This window comes from Hippopotamus amphibius, chromosome 2 (assembly GCF_030028045.1).
Source record: "Hippopotamus amphibius kiboko isolate mHipAmp2 chromosome 2, mHipAmp2.hap2, whole genome shotgun sequence".
In the NCBI taxonomy this organism is placed as follows: domain Eukaryota; kingdom Metazoa; phylum Chordata; class Mammalia; order Artiodactyla; family Hippopotamidae; genus Hippopotamus; species Hippopotamus amphibius.
The window spans coordinates 171,769,788-171,791,841 of record NC_080187.1 but is presented as its reverse complement, the minus strand read 5'-3'; the positions used below and the strand labels follow the sequence as shown (position 1 = coordinate 171,791,841).

At 53.4% G+C, this 22,054-nt stretch overlaps 2 protein-coding genes across 2 annotated transcripts; one reads left to right on the top strand and one right to left on the bottom strand.

The window, feature by feature from the left end:
• Positions 1–604: 604 nt before the first annotated feature.
• On the bottom strand, positions 605–11,736 carry NRL (neural retina leucine zipper). The gene is made up of 3 exons (XM_057720752.1): positions 11,691–11,736; positions 1,904–2,311; positions 605–1,015 (listed from the first exon to the last, which is right to left on the bottom strand). The coding sequence occupies exons 2-3, from the start codon at positions 2,282–2,284 to the stop codon at positions 605–607; spliced, it is 792 nt and encodes a 263-aa protein (XP_057576735.1). The 5' UTR covers positions 2,285–2,311; positions 11,691–11,736.
• Positions 11,737–12,949: 1,213 nt separating this feature from the next.
• On the top strand, positions 12,950–21,438 carry PCK2 (phosphoenolpyruvate carboxykinase 2, mitochondrial). The gene is made up of 10 exons (XM_057725096.1): positions 12,950–13,152; positions 15,354–15,599; positions 16,065–16,249; positions 16,336–16,539; positions 16,896–17,083; positions 17,408–17,570; positions 17,853–18,071; positions 20,003–20,140; positions 20,470–20,565; positions 20,799–21,438. Exons 1-10 carry the CDS (start codon positions 13,124–13,126, stop codon positions 21,251–21,253), a joined length of 1,923 nt encoding a protein of 640 aa, XP_057581079.1. The 5' UTR covers positions 12,950–13,123; the 3' UTR covers positions 21,254–21,438.
• The last annotated feature ends 616 nt before the right edge of the window (positions 21,439–22,054 follow it).

Here is a 22,054-nt window from a genome sequence, read left to right as displayed (position 1 = left end):
CAGCGCTGAGCCTAGCACCCCAGTCTCCAGACTCCTGCCCAGGGTTCCCTCCCAGCCCACACCAACCACCACCAGAGCTCCTCAGGCCTTTGCTGCTCTGGACCCTGGAGGCCACGGAGTTGGCTAGGAAGAAAGCCTCCTGAATAGAGTTCCTGGTCTGGCTTGATATTGGGAGCCGAAATCTTGAAAATGTAGTAGTCCTAAAATGGGGAGGTTACAAGCCTTCGAATGAAAACATAGCCTCATTGCTAATGACCACCTTAGTGCACTACAGGTTGAAAACCTTGACTTAAAATCTAAACTGAGCGGGGAGCTGCACCATTCCCTCACCTCCCAGTCACTGTGCGCCTTTCACACCTCCTTGCGCCCTGTCCCCCACACAGTGCCTGGCACTGACTCCTGCAGAGTTCAGGGACCTGGTCATGCAGAGTGGCGCAGAAGGTAAAGGGTTTCTGTGCACATCCTGCGTGAGGGAAGGGGACCCCTCTTCCAGAAAATGACCGGCATCTAACCTCGGAGCATGCCTTGAGGGTCCAGGAAGTTTGGGGAAATGTGTGTGGTCATCCAAAGGAGTGTCTGGCACCAGAAGGCGCTCAGTAACCATCTAGTGAATGGTACAGCCGCCTCCCGCGTGCTGCGCGCTGCCCGCCCACCGACTCCACCACTCGGCAGCGGCCAGCGGCTCAGAGGAAGGAGTGAGGGTGGCCTCCGGCCCTGGGACGCCCGGGGCCAGCCGGTCACAGCGAGCCTTGTAGAGGTCGCGCTCCCTAGCCAGGCGGGCCACCTCGGCCCGCAGCGCGTCCAGCTGGGCGGCCAGGCGGGCGCGCTCGGCCTCCAGCCCGCGCCGCTGTTGCAACCGCTTGGAGCGACAGGCCTGCGCGTACCCGCGGTTCTTCAGCGTGCGGCGCCTCTGCTTCAGCCGCAGCGCCTCGTCGCGCCCGCAGCCCCGCAGCTGCCGGTTTAGCTCCCGCACGGACATCGACACCAGCGCCGCGTCCGAGAACCGCTCAGCCAGCTGCAGAGGGAAGAGGCAGGGCCCGGGTCAGCGCCGGCTCCAGCCCGCCTCCAAGCCCCGCCCACCTTGCCCCGCCCCCGGGAATGCTCCGCCCCCGGCTCCCACTTTTACTTGAATGTGCGCCTTCCCTGAAACTATCCCGCAGTCTAGATCCCGTTCCAGGTCCCAACACGACCTCCCCTGCCCCCCACCCCCGGCACGGGTCCTCGACCCCTTTGAGTGGTCCCCGCGTCTCCCACCCACCGTCGGACGAGCCAGTCGCGCCCCTGAACCCCACCCGGCCCAGCGGGGTCGTGAGCATCCGGCTCCTGTCCCACGTATGTCCCGTGGACCCTGGCCAGACAGACCCTGCCCCTGCAGCACACCTCGTTCCCCGTCCTAAAGGCTGCAACCCTGTGACCCTCAAAGGATTTGGATTAAATCTTAATGCCCTCAACACCCCCATCTGTGTCTATAATTAATAGGATGAGTCCCAATCCTTCCTGAGAAGGTTGGGGACTGGGGAAGCACGAAGTCTTGAAAAGGCCAACTTCGTTCCGGTTCCCACCGCCTCAACTCTGCTTCATTCCCCGCACAACCCCTTCCGTGGTTTCCACGGCCGCAGTATCTATATACCGTCCAGTAATCAACCATTCCTGACTGCCTCTACTTCTCAACTCTCCCCCTTTGGTCTGCCCTCTTCTAACCTTATCTTCTCCCTCTTCATCCTGATTCAGCCTACTCATTTGGGAAAAAAAAAATAAGAGGAGCCAGAAAATAGTTTTCTCTATCTGATATCTTTTTAAAGTCCTTCTTCCCTTCTCCCGTCCTCTCTTTCCCGATGGGTAACCCTCTCCAGGGACTCTCCTTCACCCCGCCCTCCCTCAGACCAGCTCACTGATCACTCACCTGGGCATGCTGGACTCCTGTCTCCTCTGGGCTCCCTGGGTAGCAGGCGTGGAGCCCTTCACCAGGGCCTGGGCCCTGAGCCTGCAGCAGCTCCACAGCCTCCTCAGGACTCAGCCCCAGCGCCTCCCCAGCCCCCAGCTGCTGTTGCAGGGTAGCCAGCCAGTAGAGCTCCTCCAGGCCTGGCCGGGTGCCATCGGTGGCCCCCACTATGCCTGGCTCACTGAAGGTGGGTGAAGGAGGCACTGAGCTGTAGGGTGTGGAACCCAGTGAGGCTGTGGGGGGGCCAGATCGCCCCTCTGAGGGTTCCCGCTTTACCTCAAACTTCATCAAGTCAAAGTCATTGACATATTCCATGGCCAGGGGACTGGGAGGCAGTGCCATTCTGGGGCTGGATTAGGAGGGGTGCACCTGCAAAAAAAAACAGGACAGGTTTGGAGGACCTGGAGGCTGCCTGCCAGCCTCTTTCACCAAAAACCCACTTCCCCCAAAGCCCAAGGGCCCTGGAGACAGAGTTCTGGAAAGCTGGAGTGATTGTGCAGCCTGTCGCCTGCATAGTCACCTCCGGGCTGAAAGACAACTTCTTAGGTGGCAGGGGCTCCTGACCAGGGGGCAAGCGGCTTAAAGCCTGAATGAGGAAGAGGATAGCACAGCCTCTGGCCCACTGGTGCCTCTGGGACCTACAAAAAACGAGAAGGATATGACAGCACTCCCAGCTCTAGTGCTGGGATGTGCAGAGTGTCTCTGTCATCTCAAGAGGCATCATTTCATTTCCAAGCAATTAAAAAATGTTGCTTAATTAACTGTGACAGAGTCTGTGTATATTTTAGGGCAATGGGAAGGCACATATGCTGTAGATTTTTATATAGATGGATAACATGCTGTAATACCTCTCTCTCTCAGAACACCCAGGCCAATGCCTTGCACACAGAAGACCCTCAATGCATATTCATTCTGCGGGTTAATCAATGCATCCCTTATCTAGGAACAAGAGACTTTTCAAGGAAAAAAAGAAAGGCCCCAGAATCAGTTCTAGAAAGATCAGGACAGAGCGGTGACCATCTTTCCCCAAGGCCAATCTCTCGAAGGGAAACCAACTGAGACTGGTTTTCCTCATCTATCCAGGACCTGCGACGTCGTATGAATTTGAGCAGGTCACCTTCCCCTTCTGACCCCAGTTTCCCCTTCTGTTCAAGGAAGGTCGTTAGACTTTAACATTTCCTAAAGTGCGTTCTGTGAGATATGAAGTCTGAGAAGTAGCCAAGAAGGGGTCTGTGCTCAGATCGTTCTGAGAAATGCTGCGTCTCATCCCTACCTCCTGCAGGTTCACAGAGCACCACAGCATAGCAATTGGAGTAGTCCTCCAGTAAATCATCTGTTTAACCTCGAGTGTCCCAAATTTACATCACCCAGGAACACTCTTCCTCGTTATCAACCGCAGAGCATGTGCCCACCTGAGGCACCACTGGCTAGGTGACCTTGGAGAGCCTTCCCAGCCTGGAAGGCCTAAGCCTGAGCCCAACTCCCAGTTCCACCCACCCCAGGGAGTGCTCATCCCCACGGCTTAGAGTTTGGCTCCATCTCCATGCCTCAAACCTGAGTAGCCCACTTTCCAACCACATCTCAGGCCCCCAGGCTCTTCCCAGAGAGGTGGGAGGAAGGACAAGTCCTCTCTCTCTTCTTGTCCCAGGTGTTGCCCTACATATTGAGCCCCTCACCCTTGAGAGGGCAGAGGGGATGGGAACAAAAACACAGGTTAAAGGAACTGATCTTTGGCAGAGAGGAGATGAGACACAGAGAGCGGTGTCCAGAAAGAATTGGATGAAAAGATAAGTGAGGAGGGCTGTTTATCTTTCTGATGTGATAGCAGTGAGGAACATAAAGCCAGTCAGGGTGGGAGGAGAGCAGCAGACAGAAGTGTGAAGATTCCTGAAAACAGACCACAGAAAACAGACAGCAGGTGTTGGAGGAGGGGCTCTGGGTGAGAGGCCTGGCACCCAGGTAGGCCTCAGACATACTCACTTTAGGGATGGCAGAGATGATTGGTAGTATCAGAACCAGGCAGGCACAGCTTCTCCAGAGGCTGGAGGCCCCATTGAGCAGGGCCTGGTGCCTCCGTGCTCAGAGCAAGGGGCTGTGGGCACAGAGCCCACTGGGCACTCTTAAAGGGCCAGCTCTCTGAGGTCATCTGTGGTTCTCAGGCCTCCAGCCAATGAGGTAAGAGGATCATTTGCATATCTCATTGGCTTGGGGGTTGCGGGAAATGAGAGGAGAGGACAAATCTGCCTGTTCTCAAGGAAGGGAAGGGGGCATCTTCCCCAACAAAGCGCCTCACGGATGGTCTGACTCACTGTTCCCAGCTCACTAGTACGGAGTGCTGCATTGGCTCCCACCGGCACCCTCATGTGGACACAACCCTCAGCCCTTGGCAGCTGAAAGCCTGGGACTGGAAAAGAGGGCCAGATGAGCTTCCAGCACCCTTACCCTCCAAGGTTCTGCAGCACCTGTGGGTGTTTGGGGGGAGCACGAACTCCCCCACACCCACTCTCACCTGGCCTGTTGGGTCCGTTTCCTGTCTTCAAGGATCCTCACATTTCTGCCCCCACCTTGCTCCCACCATATCTGGCCTCATGCCCCTCACAGCTATGGCATCAGAAAGATAAGCAACCCTCCAGGACTTGCCCGTCCTCTTCTTAGCCTCTCCCATTCCTGTGGACACAGCCCCAGGACAGGCAGGCCAGCTTGGGAGCAGGAGCAGAAGGGGGAATGGGGAACCCTGTTCCTTCCTTCCAGGCCACCTCGGGACACTGAAATCCAATCACCACCAATCCAGCTGAGACACTTTTGTAATTGCCCTCATGTGCCCTCCGCTTCCCCTCACCTTTTCCTTGTGTGTGTCTCTGTCCCTCTCTCTTCCTCTCTCACTCCTCCTGGTTTGCAGATGGCTGGGGGGTGACCTACATTTTCAGCCTAATCCCCTAACACCTCTTAGAGTTATCATCCCCTAGTAGAAGTTGGAACAGGGATACTAGGAATTAGCCAAGGAGATGTTTAAACCTGTCTGAAGCTGTTTAAATAGGGTCTGTACTAGAATAGAACTCCAGGAGTTAAAGGCTATTCCCTACTTTCTAAGGACATCCAAACACTTCCATTGGGATTAACAGGTCCTCTTTCCCAACCCAGAGAGAGAGACCTGGGTGTCCATCAGCCCCAAAGATCATCAATTATAAAAATTAACCTGGTCCCAGCCTTAGGTGTTAGGTGAAGAGCTGGTAGATTCAGATGATCTAAGACAGTGGTTCTCAAACTGGGGTCCCCAGACCAGCAGTACCACCTGGGAACTTGTTAGAAATGCAAATTCTCTGATCTCACCTCAAACTTAGTGAATCAGACACTCTGAGATGGGACCCCCAAAAATCTGTGTTTTAATAAGCCCTCCAGGTAATTTTGATGAACACTAAATTTTTTTTTTCTTTTTTTTTTTTTTTCTTTTTTGGCACACAGGGCTTAGTTGCTCTGTGGCATGTGGGATCTTCTTGGAGCTAGGATCGAACCCGTGACCTCTGCATTGGCAGGCGGATTCTTAACCCCTGCGCCACCTAGGAAGCCCAATGAACACTAAATTTTAAGAACCCCTAGTCTACAGAGTTCCTATAGTCGACTCAGCTTCCTTTGGGGGGGGTGTGTGTGGTCTCTCCTATCATGCTCTCTACACGCATATAAGAAGACCTACATCAGATGATATCTCTCTTCCTACACTTGGCCTCCCTTTTGTAGAGCAGAGACCATTGTCATTATTCAAGTGGAAAGCCTTCTCCATGTGATTGCCTGAATCTAGTGCTATTTTCACAGAAGAATCAAAAAGCCCAAGGCCTGGGAACAAGGCCACAAAATGGGAATGGGGACACGGAGACCAGGAACCCCGCACACATGCCCATGGAATGTGGTTCTAAGGTAAACACCCAGGAAAAAAGACCTCAGAATTTCCCTGGTGAAGAAGGAATAGCAAGTGTGGACTGCAGCCCCTTTTGCAGGCCTGGCCCGGTCTAGCCAGACCCTCGCCCCCCAGCAGCTGTCAGGTCTGCGTTGATCCTCTTGTTTACTGGAGCTCAGAGGAGAGGTGGGAGGGCTAAGCTGCTAACGGGCTAAAGGAGTCAGACTAAACAAGCTCAGGCAAGCTGAGCCGCTCGGGGCTCAGACCAGGCGCCGCTGACCAGGGAAAGGAGTCTGGGGGGTGAGCGTTGGGCCAGGGGAAAGGACCAAGGACACCAAGAGGAGAAGCTATAGTGGTCAGTGAGGACCCAGGAGGTGGCTCATGGGTTTTCTTGGCCGGGAGTAGCGGGCTGGGAGGGATGCATGCTGAGACTGACTGGCTCAAGGACATCTGGAGACAGGGAAATGGGGATGAAAAAGATGAAACCAGGTGGACTCTGGCAAGGAAAAAACAGAGGAAGAGAGGCAAGAAGACTTAGCCAAGGAGGCAGGAGTTGTGGACGTGGGAAAGAGGGCAGAACTAGTCACGGGCTCCCCAGGAATCTGGATTGAAGGAGACAGAGGGAGGTAGGCACATGGAAGAGATGGGCAAAGGCCCATGGGAACTAAAAGAGAGAAGAAAGCTTCTGGGAGGGGAGCAAAAGGGAGCAAAAGGTGATGGGAACAAGGGACTAGAAGAGCAAAAGGGTGGAAGGAGGGAGAGAGGAAAGGAAGACTGGGGACTAAGAACCAGAAATAAATCCAGAAAAACAGACAGTTAGAGAGTCAGGCCATAGAGAAAGAGCAATGGACGAAGGACAAAAAGGTGGAAGGATATGGCCAGAGGGATTCTGGATCATGGCGGCAGAGGGCCGGGAAGGTAAAGGGCCTGGAGAAGTGCGGTAGAAAACAAAGCAGAAGGAGAGGAGGCGAGACACAGTCAGTAATCCAGGATGCTGTTCCCATCTTCTCTGTCCTGCACCCCCATTTTTGCATCCCTGTACCACCCATTCTCATTCCTATTTCTGGTTTATGGAATCCAGATCTTCAGTAATGGATCCAAATCCTCAAACCTCTTCCTGGTCTACCTCATACATTCATTCATGGGACAAAAATGTATTAAACACCAACTCTGCACCAGACACTGTGCTGGGAACAAGGGACACCTCAGTACATCAGACTGACACCAGCCCTGTCTTCATGGAGCTTATAGACTGATGAACCAGAGAAAAGCCAATTTATTGCCCTTAGGCCCAGGCAGGAGTGGACCCTGCCCTAGGCCCTGTGCTTTGAAAGGCTCCACTCTGACCCTCTTCTGGTTGTGTCCCTTGGAGTGAGAGGTCCAGGCCTCCCCTGCCCACACCCCCAACCCCTTCTGGACCACACTCCAGATACTTAGGAATTCCTTGTCCGAAGAGTCCCAAGCCCACTTCTAGGGCTCACATGGACCTCTTTCCTGGGTTTGCCCTCCCAAGGGTAGATCACACTACTCGTACACACATTTCTAAACCCAGAGGGTGGCCAAGGGGTGGCTGTTTGCAGGAGGCTGTGGACAGCAATGGGATGTGTAGACAGGAAGGTCCACAGGCATGCACATGAGGCCCCTCAAAGTAGAAGATGGTGTCAGAGATGGGAAAAGAAGCAGGCCCGATGGCCAGGGGCTGAAAGCTGCTTCTCCCCACACCACCGCATTCTGCTATGGAATCCTGTGGATTCCAAACAAAATCCAAATCTGAACCTAATTCTAGACCATTATGTGTATATTTGTCAAGGTAGAAGAATATAACTTATTTTATTTAATAGTTTGTTAGCTTGAGTCACACATTTAAAATATTTAAACACAAGGTTTGTGAGCCTCTATTTGTACTCTTGCCCCAGGCCCTACATATGTTAGGGGTGGGCCTACATAAAAACCAACCATTATAACAAAATGGGTGCTGTGCAGGAGAAGGGCAGGGGGCTATGAGACTTTATTTCATGAGGACATAATATAATGTGGGAGCAGGGGAGCGGGTGGCATTGCAGGGACAGCTCGCCTAAGGAAGTCACATTAAACTGATACTGACTAGGGGAGTGAAAAGTGACCTTGCCTGGAAGGGAGGAGAAGATGGGGATTCCAAGCCACAGCTATAATATATGCAAAGGCTCTGGGCAGGGAAGAGGTAGACATATTCACGAAACTGGAAAAAACAACAAACAAACAAACAAACAAACAATGTAACCAGAGAGCAGAAACCAAGGAAAGTGGGAAGAATGACAGTAGGGGAGGGGAGGGCCAGATCACGCAGAGCCTTGTAGGCCAAGTTTAGGATGTGGGCTCTGCTTGAAGAGCAATGAGAAGCTGCTAAAGGGTTTTCAGCAGGGTTGTGAAAAGATCACTTCGGATCTAGTGTGGAGGATGGCCAAAATGCAATCAGAGTCAGATTATGGGATTAATGCAGTATCTAAATTGAGTTGGGGCAGAGGAGGGTGGGGTGTATATCTTAAGGTGGAGGGGAAAAAAAAAAAAAACTCCAAGATGGAAATGAAACTGAGTGGGGCCCTATGGGGCTCCCAGGCATGGAGGCCTTTTTGTCCCCCATTTCTTGTAGGCAAGACTCCAGCCTCCATGACCTTCCCTGAGTTCCAAGGGCAGATTCGAATAGTTGCTAATCAAGGGAGGAGCAGCGAGGAAACCACCTGAGGCAAGATTAAAGGGACCAGAGAAGCTCATTAAGATTAGAAGACCGACTACCTGAGACCCTGCACACACCCTAATCTTGTCAGCAACCCGGCCCTTTTGAAACTCTGCAGAAGAAAGAAGAATGCAACAATGTTACTGCCTTGATCCTTATACCTTATGCCTGACCACAAGCCCCAGCTACAAGACCTCTCCCTATTCCCCAGGGAGAGGGGCACAGTTCTTGAGGCACTAGCCTACTGTGTTCCCTCTTTGCCTGGCAAAGAAATAAAGCCACTCTTTCTTCCTTCTCCATAACGCTGTCTCCATATTTCTGTTCAGCATCAGTGCACAGAGAGCTAAGATTTGGGCAACAGAAACTTGTGTACAGGTGATTTGTTGGGAGGATTTTCCTAGTCACTGAGAGAAGTGGGACTTGGGTAGAGGGGAGAATTGAAAAGTATTACAGCTGAAACAGAGGCTTCAGCTGACCCCATGGGAGCTCTGGAGCTGGGATGGAACTTCAGAGTGTCTCAAATTGAGGCAAGGCGGCCAGGACTTTGGACCCCTGAATCAACCAGTCATTGGACACAAGCTACCCCAGGAAGGGGGCGTTACATTTGGCAAGACAGCGCCCTTCAGCCACAGGTGGTGCTCAGGGAAGTGCTCAGCTTTGCACCATCAGCAGCCAACACTCAGCGGCTGGGACATGATCCTGAAGGGGGGGTCTGGGCAGCACACCACAGCATCCACTGCCAGGGGTCCGTGAGATGTCCAAGGCCTGGGCCCAAAGGGCCCTGAGAAGGACAAAATGCAAACTAAGGCAAAGATGGCCACACCCTGCCCCTATTACTGAACGCAAGTTCATGTGCCTGACACACACAGTGAGCCCAAACAAACTGCAACATTGGAGTTCGGAGCAGAGGAAGGTTTGTTGCAGGGCCAGCGAGGAGAACAGGTGGCTCGTGCTGAAACACCCAAACTTCCCAATGGTTTTGGGGGAGATGTTTTTATAAGCAAAATCTGAGCTGGGGGCTGCAGGGTGTGTGACTTTTCTTCTGACTGATTGGTGGTGAAGCAACAGGGCAGTGTTCCAAGGATCTTGTGCTCAGCCTGAAGTTACCATTCTCCACCTGGGTGGGGGCCTTAGTCCCTTAAGGAGGAACCAGGACCCTGCTTTGTAGCCACACTATTGTTTCTTGACTGTTCCCCCTCTGTTTCTGCGTTACTTCCCCTCCCTGATTAGGAGTAACTGTTTGAATCTGCCCTTTGGTACTCAGGGAAGGTCTAGAAGCCTGAAGCCTTTTTTTCCTACAAATAAGAAACTGGGGGTACTTCCCTGGTGGTTCAGTGATTAAGAATCCGCCTTCCAGTGCAGGGGATGTGGGTTTGATCTCTGGTCGGGGGACTAAGATCTCACATGCCGTGGGGCAACTGAGCCTACTCGCTCTAGAGCTCACACACACAACTAGAGAGAAGCCTGCATACCGCAACTAAGACCCAATGTGGCCAAATAAATAAAATTTTAAAAAAAGAAAAGAAAAGAAACTGGGGACACAAAAAAGAGTTGTACCTGGGAGGGCCCCACAGGGTCCTACTCAGTTTTGATGAGTGCTGTGATCCTGAAGAGGGGGTCTGGGCCACACTCCCCAGCATCCACTGCAGGGGGTCTGTGAGGTATGCAAGGGCCAACCCAGCATGCCCTGGGGATCAGAAAATGCAGGCCAATGCGAGGCTGATCACACCCTGCCCCCTGGTGGTGTGCCATGGACACTGGACCAGCTGGTGGGCCCGGCTAGAAGAAGGGCCAGAGAACTGAACAAGACAGTGTGGCAGATAAGGGGAATCAGATAAGGAAACTCTCAAGGGAGCCCTTTGTTCAGTCTGCCTAAAGTTAAGGAAGAATGGGGGGAGGAATTAGAAATGTGGGATTCACTCACTCTTTCACTCAACCAATATTAAGTACCTATTATGGGTGATTCTGCTAGGAGCTAGAATAAAAACAGGACTAAAATTTGGGTCCTTTTCTCAAGTAGCTAACAATCCAGTAAGGATTACAGAGATACAAAAACAACTATAATAAAGTGTGATTAATTAAAAAACATAGGTATGTACACAGTATAGAACCAACACAGATGAGACAGGTGTTAATTTTAAGGGGCACATTGACCTTCACATAGAAGGTGGTGTTTAATTTAAATCTGAAGGGCAGAAAGATTCACAGAAGTGCTCTGGGAACTGCAGAGTTTGGTAGATAGGAGAGAAGGCAGCAAGTATGGAGGTGGGGGTGATATTGCCAGATAAATGGGAACCAGATTATGAAGCACACCAGTTATCATGTGGTAGGAAGCCTTGAAGGAATTTTAAGCCTAAGAGTGATAAGATCTCATTTTTTTCCTAATGATAAATCAAGGAGACAATACAGGATTGCGGGGAGGGGATGATGGGGGGGACGAACTTGGTAATTAGAGTCAGAAAGACTTGGATTCAGATTCCATTTCTCCTGCTGATCAGCTGTGTGACTTTGAAAAAATGGCTTAACCTCTAAGCCTCAGTGTCCACATCGGTAAAATAGGGCTGCTGTGAACCTGAATGACATTATGCATGTAAATCTACTGGCTCAGAGCCTGGCATCTGCTGTCCACGCAACAAACATTATCTCTCTCTCAATTTTCCAAAGTGAACTTACGCACAGAGTTTGGAGAATAGCTTGGTGGGAGGGAGAGGAGGTGGCATTTGGAGAGGTGGGAGGCCAAGAAGGTGCTTGGAAGCTATTGTTTGAAGCCAAGTGAGAGATAAACCCTGAAGTAAGGCAGTGGCTAGGGGCACAGACACAGATTTGAGAGCTAATTGTGAAATACAAATTCAAAAGTCCTGGTGTCTGATTAGCTACGGACGATAAGAAAGAAATAGTCTAGACTGATTCAGGTTCCTCTAGGGCAACTGGCTCAGTAGTGGTGCCATTGGCTGTGATAGGGCATCATGAGAGCAGGTGCAGGATCACAGAAGAGATGATGAACTTCAATAGCTTGGCCATGATGCCATCAGTGAGCACATCTTTAGGCCCAGAGAGTGACCAAAGAGGCAGCTGTTTGCAGTGGATTGGGTATGAACAGAGTTTGGATGTAGGGACAGGAGAGGAGAGTCCCAAATACATACACATGAAGTTGAGTCCAGGATGGAGCCTGGGTGGAAGAGATGAGGGTCAGCAGCAAGGCCAAGGCTGGAGGCCAGCTCTCCTTGTCCAATTATATTCCAGCACAGAACTCTGAGAAAGCTGAGAATCAGCATTGTCTCTGTTGCAAATAGCAGGAGTCCCCTTAAAATTAGCTTGAGCAAGAGAAGAAATTTATTGACTCCTATACTGAGAATTAGGAATCTGTCACTCTCCACCCCTCTGCCTGCTTCCCCTAGGCTGGTTTCCATCTCAGGCAGCTTCCTGCTTTGCAGGGCCAAGTTGACACCCAGTAGCATCAGGCTTAGGTTCTCCCAGCCCAGCAACCCAGCAGAAAGAGAACTCATTTTGAAAGTTGACAGAAAAAGCCCCAGAGAGGGAATTTATGCCCTTTCCTGAACATTTCCACTGGCTGTGGCCAGAATGAAGAACGCACAAATTGGCCAAGCTGAGAGCCCATCCCCAGGGAAACCCACAAGACCACACAGACTGAGGAGGTGGTGCCCGAAAGGAACATCAGGGTGTTATTACCAGAAAGTGGAAGTGGATGCTGGGCCCATGCTTACCATAGCCATGTTGAGCTTGAGGTGCTATGGCATTTGGGGTGATATCCATGGTCGCAAGCTGAAGAGAGATGTCTGGATGGAGACATAACTCGAGAAATTACCAGAGGGCTTTATGGTGGTGGTTGGGTGGAGCAGATGTGTTCTCCAGGGGAGTGTGGAGAGAATGACCAGGCCAGAGACCCAAAGAAGAGATTCTGGGGTGGGGAGACATCACCACTTCATGGCAAAGCAGAGAAGAGCCCTCATCACGGGAAGAAGAAACAGGGATTTGGGAGGCATTAGGGCCCTGAACAACATGGCATATTAGGGTCCTGAACAACAGAAGAGCCTGGGCTCAGAGGGCCCAAGCCCGGGGAGGAAGGGGAAAGGCAATGCCCAGCCCCCGGCTTCTAGACTTCCAGCGCCCCTGGGCTCTGGCCCCTGGCCCCTGGCCTCGGCCCTTGTTCTTAGCTTGTTTGTCACCCAGTGTCTCCCAGTCGCTATCTCCCGGGAGCAAGAGTCCTCGAAATTACATCATGTGCAGGGGGTGAGGCGGAGCGGTGGGCGGGGCCTCAGGGAGGGGGGAGCCGAGGAGAGGACCCAATCCTCCAATGGGAGCCAGGATTTGGGGGGTAGAATGCCAGGGGGTGGGACCTTGGCTGGGCGGACCTGGGGCTAGAGCCCCCGGGCGGAGAGAGGGTCAGGCTGGCCCTACTGGGTCCCGCCCCTGTGCCCGCCCTCCTCCTTTTTAAGCGCCTCCCGCCTGGCCTGAGCTCCCGCTCTCTGCGCCGCGCTCCCTCCTTCCCTGCCTTCTTTATCTCCCCGGCTCCGCTCTGTTCTCACGGCCACCCCGCAGCCCCCGCCCAGGTGCCATGGCCGCTGTGTACCGCCCTGGCCTGCGGTGAGTGACCCCCAGTCCAGGGGCCGACCCGCACCTTCCTCTGCTCTCGCCCGCCTCGGGGCTGCCATTTGCGCTCTCCTGCTCGCCGTTCTCTGCCTGGTTTCTCATCCGAGGAGGAGGAGGCGGGCAGGTGGCGAGTGCGTCTGGATCCCCGGCCTGTGGGGTCGTGCGTCTCGCCGGAGATCGGGGCGGCCTCAGCCGCTCCGGGTCTCTCGGTTTCCGTCGCCTCCTCCCTCTCCCTGCTTTGCGGGTCCCTGACCACACCGTCTCTGTCTGCCACTCTCAGAACTTCCTTTCCCCTCCTCGCTCGTTCTCTCTGGGCCCAGTCTCCGTGTCTCCTCCTTCGCTTTACAGATGTAATGCTTGTGCCCTGGGTTGCGGTAGGGAGCAGTAGGGCCCTGGGGTCAAGGGTGCCTGAGCCCCTGGGCACTAAACTCAGAGCTCCCAAAAGGAGGTAGAAGGTAAACAGCATTCCCTGCCCCGCCCCACCACCACCCCGGACTGGAACCTGGCAAGAAGCCCAGCGCAGCCAGAGGGGTCTGGGGCCGCGGGAAGGAGGGAGGCAAGGTGCAGGAGGAGGCCAAGTTGCCTTCATTCTTACCTGGCTGGCTTCGTCCCCTGTCCAGGACTGGAGCCCCTAGGCCCTGCATGTCTGCCCTCTCCCCCTTTTCACAGCTTCCTGTCTTCCCTCTGTAACCTCCCTTCTCAGCTTTTGTCCCAGAGTCTGAGCTGACCCTCTGGCTCTCCCACAGCTGGTTCCACTTGGCCAGCCCTTGTGGGTGATCTCTGGAGCAGAGGGAAAGGGGAAGGTCCCACTCAGTAGACCGGAGGAGAGTGGGGGAGCTTCACAGGAGACTTCCTGAGCCAGCTTCCCCACGGAGAGAGGTTCTCCCAAAGGCTGTGTGCCTTTAAAATTAATGCTCAGGGGAAAACTTCTCTCTGAGGCGGAACAGAACCAGGTCCAAGGAGGCTTCCACCTCTGCCCCTGGGGCCACACTGGATTTCCACCGTGCCCTGCCCAGTGAAGCCACCCCAGCTCCCACATTCATGGTCTGAGCATCCTCCCTTCCCCAGGCTTATTCCCTGTGAGTCTGAGCATCCCGCTGTCTAATGTTCCACCCCACCACCACCAACCAAAGTTCTAGGCATGTGTTCTCTAGGAAAGAGAGCCAAGGTCATGTGGTGCTGGGCATGTCGGGCACAGTTTCTGGCGGACGAGGCCCTGGCATAGGAGGACGGCAACTTCTCTCTCTTGGCCTTTGTTCTCTCTGGGTCACTCTGCTCTGGGTCCAGGCCAATCAGAGCAGACCCTACTTTTCTGTCTCCTAGGGGTGTAAAGGGACAGATCCCAGGGACCCTGTTCTAAGAATTGAGGCTTGCACCCCAGCCAGTGACATTCTCCAGCAGTCACCCTTCCACACAGTTCAAAAATACCTACCCAGTGGCAACACTTTATGCAATCCTTTTGGCCCAGGTGGGCAGCTGCAGATCCAGTGCCTGGAATCCTGACATCAGATCACCCACTCTCTGTGCAAGGGCCCAAATCTAGAAACCTGGTCCTCTGCTTGAGGCTTTCATAGTCTTAGAGCATGCACATCAAAAGAAAAGAATAAAAACAGCTGCCTTTTTAACTTATAAAAACTGTACTTAAGAATGAAAAGGAGGGGCTTCCTAGGTGGCACAGTGGTTGAGAATCCGCCTGCCAATGCAGGGGACACGGGTTCGATCCCTGCTCCAGTTTGGGTGCCACTTAAAAAAGGAAAAAAAAAAAAAAAAAAAAAGAATGAAAAGGACACCAAACACAGGAAGCTGTCAACCGGGCACAATTTATTGGCATTTGGGCCATGGGACACCCGCTCATTTCCAAACATTGACCAGACATAGTGAAAAATGGGCTTGAGCTAGGCCTACAATAAATCAGCATGCCTGTACATACACTTCCACACAGCAGACCTGTGCCTTTATGCTCATTTGGTGATACCTGTCCCTTGCTAATCAGGAGACATCCTCACTAAGCCTCATAAAGGCCACAAGATACACAAGGCCTGAACCCATCTCCCTCACCTATTCCAACCTCTTTGTGGTGCCTGTACCCAGACCTACTTTAGCCCATCCTCAGCAGCCTGGCTTTCTGTCCCCTTGACTTGCCCATCTTCCACGAGAACGCCTGGCCCATTACCTCTCTGTTTCTTCTCTCGCAGGCTTAGCTGGCATGGGCTGAGCCCCTGGCTCTGGCCATCACGGCGCAGCATCCAGACCCTGCGAGTACTCAGTGGAGATCTGGGCCAGCTGCCTGCTAAGGTTCGAGACTTTGTGGAACATAGTGCCCGCCTGTGCCAACCAGAGGGCATCCACATCTGTGATGGGACCGAGGTGGAAAACACTGCCACGCTGACCCTGCTGGAACAACAGGGACTCATCCGAAAGCTCCCGAAGTACAACAACTGGTAAGCCCTGAGCCCAGAGACCTGCAAGATGGGGGCAGCTGTGTGGGCTGAGGCCACTTTGGGTTTACCAAGACAGAATCAAATTTAAGTAGACCATCCCAATGGAATGAGAGAGAATGCGAGCTTTGGGGGAAACAATCAGGAATTATTGGGATTGGTCTGTATTTTTACGTTAAGTGAAGAAGCGGATACAAATAAAAGCCTTTGCTTTTTTTTTTTTTTTTTTTTTTTTTAAACTTACAAGTTCAGGGAGTCTTTGCCAGGGCAGAGGCCATTAGAGGGCTGGGGCCAAGGGCACTAACACTTAGATTGGGACAAAATCTGGAGGAAGCAACTGAGATGCAAATGGATGGGAAAAAAATAAGGCCAACAGAAGACCTAGAGACAAAGTTGGACTTGAAAGAGTGGGTCTGGGATGAGGGAGCTCTGCTGGCCACTGTCTTCTTCATATCTGCTCTCCCCCAGCTGGCTGGCCCGCACAGACCCCAAGGATGTGGCACGAGTAGAGAGCAAGACGGTGATTGTAACTCCTTCTCAACGGGACACGGTGCCCCTCCCGGCTGGTGGGGCCCGTGGGCAGCTGGGCAACTGGATGTCCCCAGCTGAGTTCCAGCAAGCTGTGGATGAGAGGTTTCCAGGCTGCATGCAGGGTAACCAGGGCAGGGCCACAGAGGCAGGGGCACTGAAGGTATGAACAGGTTGGAACCCTTGATCCAGGTGGCGTTTTCCTCCACAGGCCGCACCATGTACGTGCTTCCATTCAGCATGGGTCCCGTGGGCTCCCCGCTGTCCCGCATCGGAGTGCAGCTCACGGACTCCGCCTATGTGGTGGCAAGCATGCGGATTATGACCCGTCTGGGGACACCCGTGCTTCAGGCCCTGGGAGATGGAGACTTTGTCAAGTGCCTGCACTCCGTGGGCCAGCCCCTGACTGGGCAAGGTGAGTGCCTGCTCGGCCCAGGGAGGGCACAGAGGCCTGCTTGCATTCAGAGGAAACCCCACACCCTACCCATCCTAATCAGTGAGATATCGAATTCCCAAGATCTAGGGCAACAGTGGGCTGGGGGTGAGGCTGCATTGGAAGAGCAGTTTGCAAGAGATTGAGAAGAGTAAATTATCCATGGCCAAGAGTAGGGGCATGGGAGCTGATGGATGCTATGAAGTGGCAGCCTTCAGCCACCCATTGACACCGCCACTGCTCCCGAGTGTCTTTCCTGCCAACCCCAATCCCTCCGGCCCCAGACACCCCAATGCCTGATGCCCCTGCCAGCAGCCCCATGACCCCATTGTCCTCAGGGGAGCCAGTGAGCCAGTGGCCATGCAACCCAGAGAAAACCCTGATTGGCCACGTGCCTGACCAGCGGGAGATCGTCTCGTTCGGCAGCGGCTACGGTGGCAACTCCCTGCTGGGCAAGAAGTGCTTTGCCCTTCGCATCGCCTCTCGGCTGGCCCGTGATGAGGGCTGGCTGGCGGAGCACATGCTGGTGAGGGCCTGGTGAGGATCTGGGCAGCTTTAGGGGGCAGGCCAGGGGCGGGGCCTGGCCAGTCATCCTCAGCCTCGCCTCTCCATTGTCAGGTGCCAGACTGGTGGGCCAGGGATTCTGCCCAAATGCCCGAAGCTTTGACCCAAGGCTGCTGAATGTCGGGGGGCTTCCCCTTGCTGCCACCCCACACCGTGTGGCAAGGCGGCGCACCTGTTTAGTGAACAAACGTTGGTCCTCCCTGTTGACCCCTTGCTGTTCATCCCGTGCAGACCATGCCTGACCTCTGGTGACCTCTTCCTTGTTTCCTCTCTCCTCGCCTCACAGATCCTGGGTATCACCAACCCCGAGGGGAAGAAGCGCTATGTGGCAGCCGCCTTCCCGAGTGCCTGTGGCAAGACAAACCTGGCCATGATGCGGCCGGCACTGCCAGGCTGGAAAGTGGAGTGTGTGGGGGATGACATCGCCTGGATGAGGTTTGACAGTGATGGTGAGAGGCCCTCTGATCGTACTCTCGGTTCTTGTTCCTACCAGAGTGTAGGAGCCTCCCCTCCACTGCTCAGGGTGAACTTTGTCAGTGAGAACCTTTTCCAGAACAACGGCCCCTCCCCCGTGCCTCCTGGCAGCCCAGCCACCCTGGAGATGCAGAACCTTTCCCCTCAGATCTAGGGTCCAGTTCAGGGCCGGGAGGGGCTGAGCAGAAACTTCCGAGACTGAACCTCTCAACTCTTCCTGGTTAGTCCTTCCTTTTTTTCACTTCTCCTCCTGGCAGGTCGACTCCGGGCCATCAACCCTGAGAATGGCTTCTTCGGAGTGGCCCCTGGCACCTCTGCCACCACCAATCCCAATGCCATGGCCACAATCCAGAGTAACACCCTTTTCACCAACGTGGCTGAGACCAGCGACGGCGGCGTGTACTGGGAGGGCATCGACCAGCCTCTTCCACCAGGCATCACCGTGACCTCCTGGCTGGGCAAACCCTGGAAACCTGGTATGGGGTGGGGAGGTGGAGTCAGCCCCCAGGGCTCAGCACCTTGGTGATGTAAAAGCCTTTTCCTCAACCTGCAGCCATCTCCCAGGACCTCTGGGAGGCACAGGGAGTTATGACTGTTCTCGGTTTCCAACCCTAAGCAAGATCTCAGTTCACATCTCAGCTCCACCAAGTGTTGGCTTTGTGGCCTGGCTGAGTCGCTTAACCTCCTGAGCTTCAGTGTCCCCGTCCCTTGAATGGGGGTAGTTATTATAGTACCTAGTTCGTAAGGGGTTGGAGGATTAAATTAAGCAAAGCGTGCACAGGGTTCAACACAGTGCCAAATACATAGTAAATGCTCAGCTAATATAAGCTGCATACTTTTAAAGGTGGGGGGGGGGCGCTGTCTTGGAAATTATTACAGAAAGAATTGGACTCAAAGTACAGTCCCTAAAGTTTGACCCCTTAGGAAGGAGGAAGCCTATCCCTCCCACTGCCACATGGTCCCCCCCACCCCCCCATCCCACCCCCGTGTAATAACCATTGTCTAAAGGTCAGTATTCTTACCCTCACCCTTCCCCTGCCCCTCCAACACACACACCCCAATCCTTCCAAACAAAATCAGACCAGCTGTCTAGCCTCTCCTAAAAGCTAGTTTCTCAACCCTGTCGTTATTCCCTGGTATCCTGCAGCCCGGCGCCTTCCCCCCAGCCCTGCACTCTGGACCTTTAGCTTTCAGTGTCCTTTGGCATTCAAAGAGCCCAGACCTCAGGGTGGGAACAAAGAAGAGCCTAGCAGGGGAGGGTGCCTGTGGTCACTGAAGCCTACAGTCAAGTTTTCCAGACTGGCTTAGCAGTCACCCTCTTCATCTAGTCATCCTGCATTTTCTCTAACACCATCATTAAGCCCTCCTCAGCCTCCCCACCCTACTGAGAAATCCAAGAGACTTTCATATTTCCCCACATGCTAGTTGCCCAACCCTTTCATCATCTCAGGATTCAGGGGTGTAACTAGGGCGTGTTGTGCCCAGCTTCAATTCTGCGCATAATACTCTGTGCTACGTTCTGAATTGGGGGCTGATGAAAGTGCAAGAGAGATGCATAAGGGTTGGCTCTTATATGAGAGTGGAGACAGGTGCTGGGGGACCGGAGGGGGGCAGGGGGTGCTGGCTCTGTGACTCCCTTGCCCCCCAGGTCCAACCAGCAACCTCTGGGAAAGAAAGTACTGTGTCCATTCAGGGCCTGCCTGATGGTGCTTTATACATATGCCACTGACTCAGTCCCAGCTCCTCTCCAGGCACCTGACGGGGCCAAATGACCTGGGCTCCTTACGTTACAACTGCCCAGATTATGTCCTCATCTGAGTTCTTCAAGCCCTGTCACTCCAGCAGGGTCTGAACAGACCCAGGGAAATTACCAAAATCCTGCTAGCTTTAGAATCATTTCCTGTTTGCATTTGATAGCTCAGGAGATTCTGTCTTCCACCATTTGCTGATGGAAAGTCAGTTGTCTGACATACTGACCTGACAGTCTTAGGGTCTGCTTTGGGTTTGAGTGTTTATTTAAAAAAATAATCCCATAAGTTAAAAGAAGAGTTCCTGGGGGAAATGTTCTATTATAACCCTATGCCAATATTTAACCCCCATTCCCTTGAGCACTTGTCAGTGCCTGGTGGCTGTAGCTTGACATAAACATTAGTGCCCTGCTAAACCCCAATTCCTCTCCTGCTCTTTTCTCTCATAGCTCAGCTGGCAGTACCATTATGGATAAATAACCTGATCTTCATGGGAGATGTCCTGACTCCCTTCTCCCTGCTCCTTACCAACCTCCAACCCGATGTCACAGGGAGCTGATGAGGCAAAAAGAAATTGTGCAAGAGTGTCTGCAAATGTATGTGTGTACTGGGGGTGGACATGCCCTTGGAAGTGACAGGATTTGTATTTGCTCTGCCAGGTGACAAGGAGCCCTGTGCACATCCCAACTCTCGCTTTTGTGCCCCGGCTCGCCAGTGCCCCATCATAGACCCAGCCTGGGAGGCCCCTGAGGGTGTCCCCATTGACGCCATCATCTTTGGAGGCCGCAGACCCAAAGGTAAACATTGTGTGGGCTCCATGCCATCTGGGTTAAGGGTCGGGCTCTCTATCAGGGCCCACCTCCCTCTTGTACTTAAAGCTCAGAGAGCCTCAGCCTGGATCGCCAACTGCAGCTGCCTGCCTCTAGAGCACCCCCCCGGGAGAATGCAAAATCGAGGTGGAGGGGGGAGGCATGGGGTTTGAAAATGGCAGCTGAGGTCCTAGCGGGGAGAGAGAGACAGAGAAAGTGAGTAGGAGTCAAGATCACCAGAAGGGATGGAGTGATCGTACAAAGATAAGGGCTGCCTTTGACCTGGCTGCCTTTGACCACGTGCACTGGTATCCCAGGAGTCCCCCTGGTATATGAGGCCTTCAACTGGCGCCATGGGGTGTTTGTGGGCAGCGCCATGCGCTCGGAGGCCACTGCCGCCGCTGAACACAAAGGTGAGCCCCTCTCCTGTGTGCCCAGCTTGCCTCTTCTCTCCCTTCCTGAGCCAGACCTTCCTGCTACCCACCCCTTCCCATGTGTATCTTTTCCTCATTCCCTTTCCCTCCCCCTGCCTCGAGGATATTCCAGAACTGCCAACATTTCACAACTTCCTCCAGCTGGAGGCAGGGTACCCTTCTCTTCTCCAGTAAGAAGGGAGATTCCTTACCCATCCTGCTCCCCTCCGCAGGGAAGGTCATCATGCACGACCCATTTGCCATGCGGCCCTTTTTTGGCTACAACTTTGGGCACTACCTTGAACACTGGCTGAGCATGGAGGGGCTCAAGGGGGCCCAGCTGCCCCGCATCTTCCATGTCAACTGGTTCCGGCGCAACGAGACAGGCCACTTCCTGTGGCCAGGCTTTGGAGAGAATGCTCGGGTGCTAGACTGGATCTGCCGGCGGCTAGAGGGGGAGGACAGTGCCCGAGAGACGCCCATCGGGCTGGTGCCAAAGGAAGGTGCCTTGGATCTCAGTGGCCTGGGAGCCGTAGACACCACCCAGCTGTTCTCACTCCCCAAGGACTTCTGGGAACAGGAGGTTCGTGACATTCGGAGCTACCTGACAGAGCAGGTCAACCAGGATCTGCCCAAGGAGGTGTTGGCTGAGCTGGAGGCCCTGGAGGGACGTGTGCGTAGAATGTGACCTAAGGCTCCAGCTTGTGAGAGAGCACGGCACCCCTACCCACCTCCAACCCCCCAGGAATAAGCAAGCCACGAGGCTTGCAGAAAATGTGAGCAACTTGACATAACTATCTTCTGGGTGCCATGAGATAAGGCCACAGACCTTCCCCCACATGCTGCCCAATAATGAGATGCTCGTTTATTTTACATAACATCTGTGCTGTTTTCATTCCCTGCCTGTCTTCACAGACTTCCCTTTAACATGAATTTCACAGTCTTCTTCCAAGCAGCTGGTGTCCCAATGCAGCCCAGCCTGGCACAGCCTGGTGGTATAAGGATCTCTCTCACAGGCAGGTCTACCACCGAGCCAGCTAAGTAGGAATTGCTTATCTGTAGAATCTGGGAGAAGGCAGAGTCTACTTGTGTCCTGAGGTCTTAAAAAGGTGGGGCCTCTGTGAGCAGCTCAGTACAGCCTCCAGGCTTAAAATTCCCAATCTCCCCTGAGAGATGCATAAGCCTCTATAACACTCTCCAGTGAAGCTGTTTCAGTGTCGATTCTCAAACCGGTTCTTCCTCCTGCTTGACTTGAAATTGGGACTCGCAAAGTATTCATGAAAGCTTATTCAATGTTAAGGCAGCTAACACTTCCATAGTACTGTGTGCCAGGCACTGTTCAGGGGTGTCAGCTAAGAATAACTTCACCCATGATCTGGATCAGGCTGAGTGAATGTATAAACTGAGATGGGTACAATGGAAGTCTGTACCCAGGAAATGAGGACAAATCTTAATGAAATAAAAATTCCCGTTTTAAAAATGGGAATAA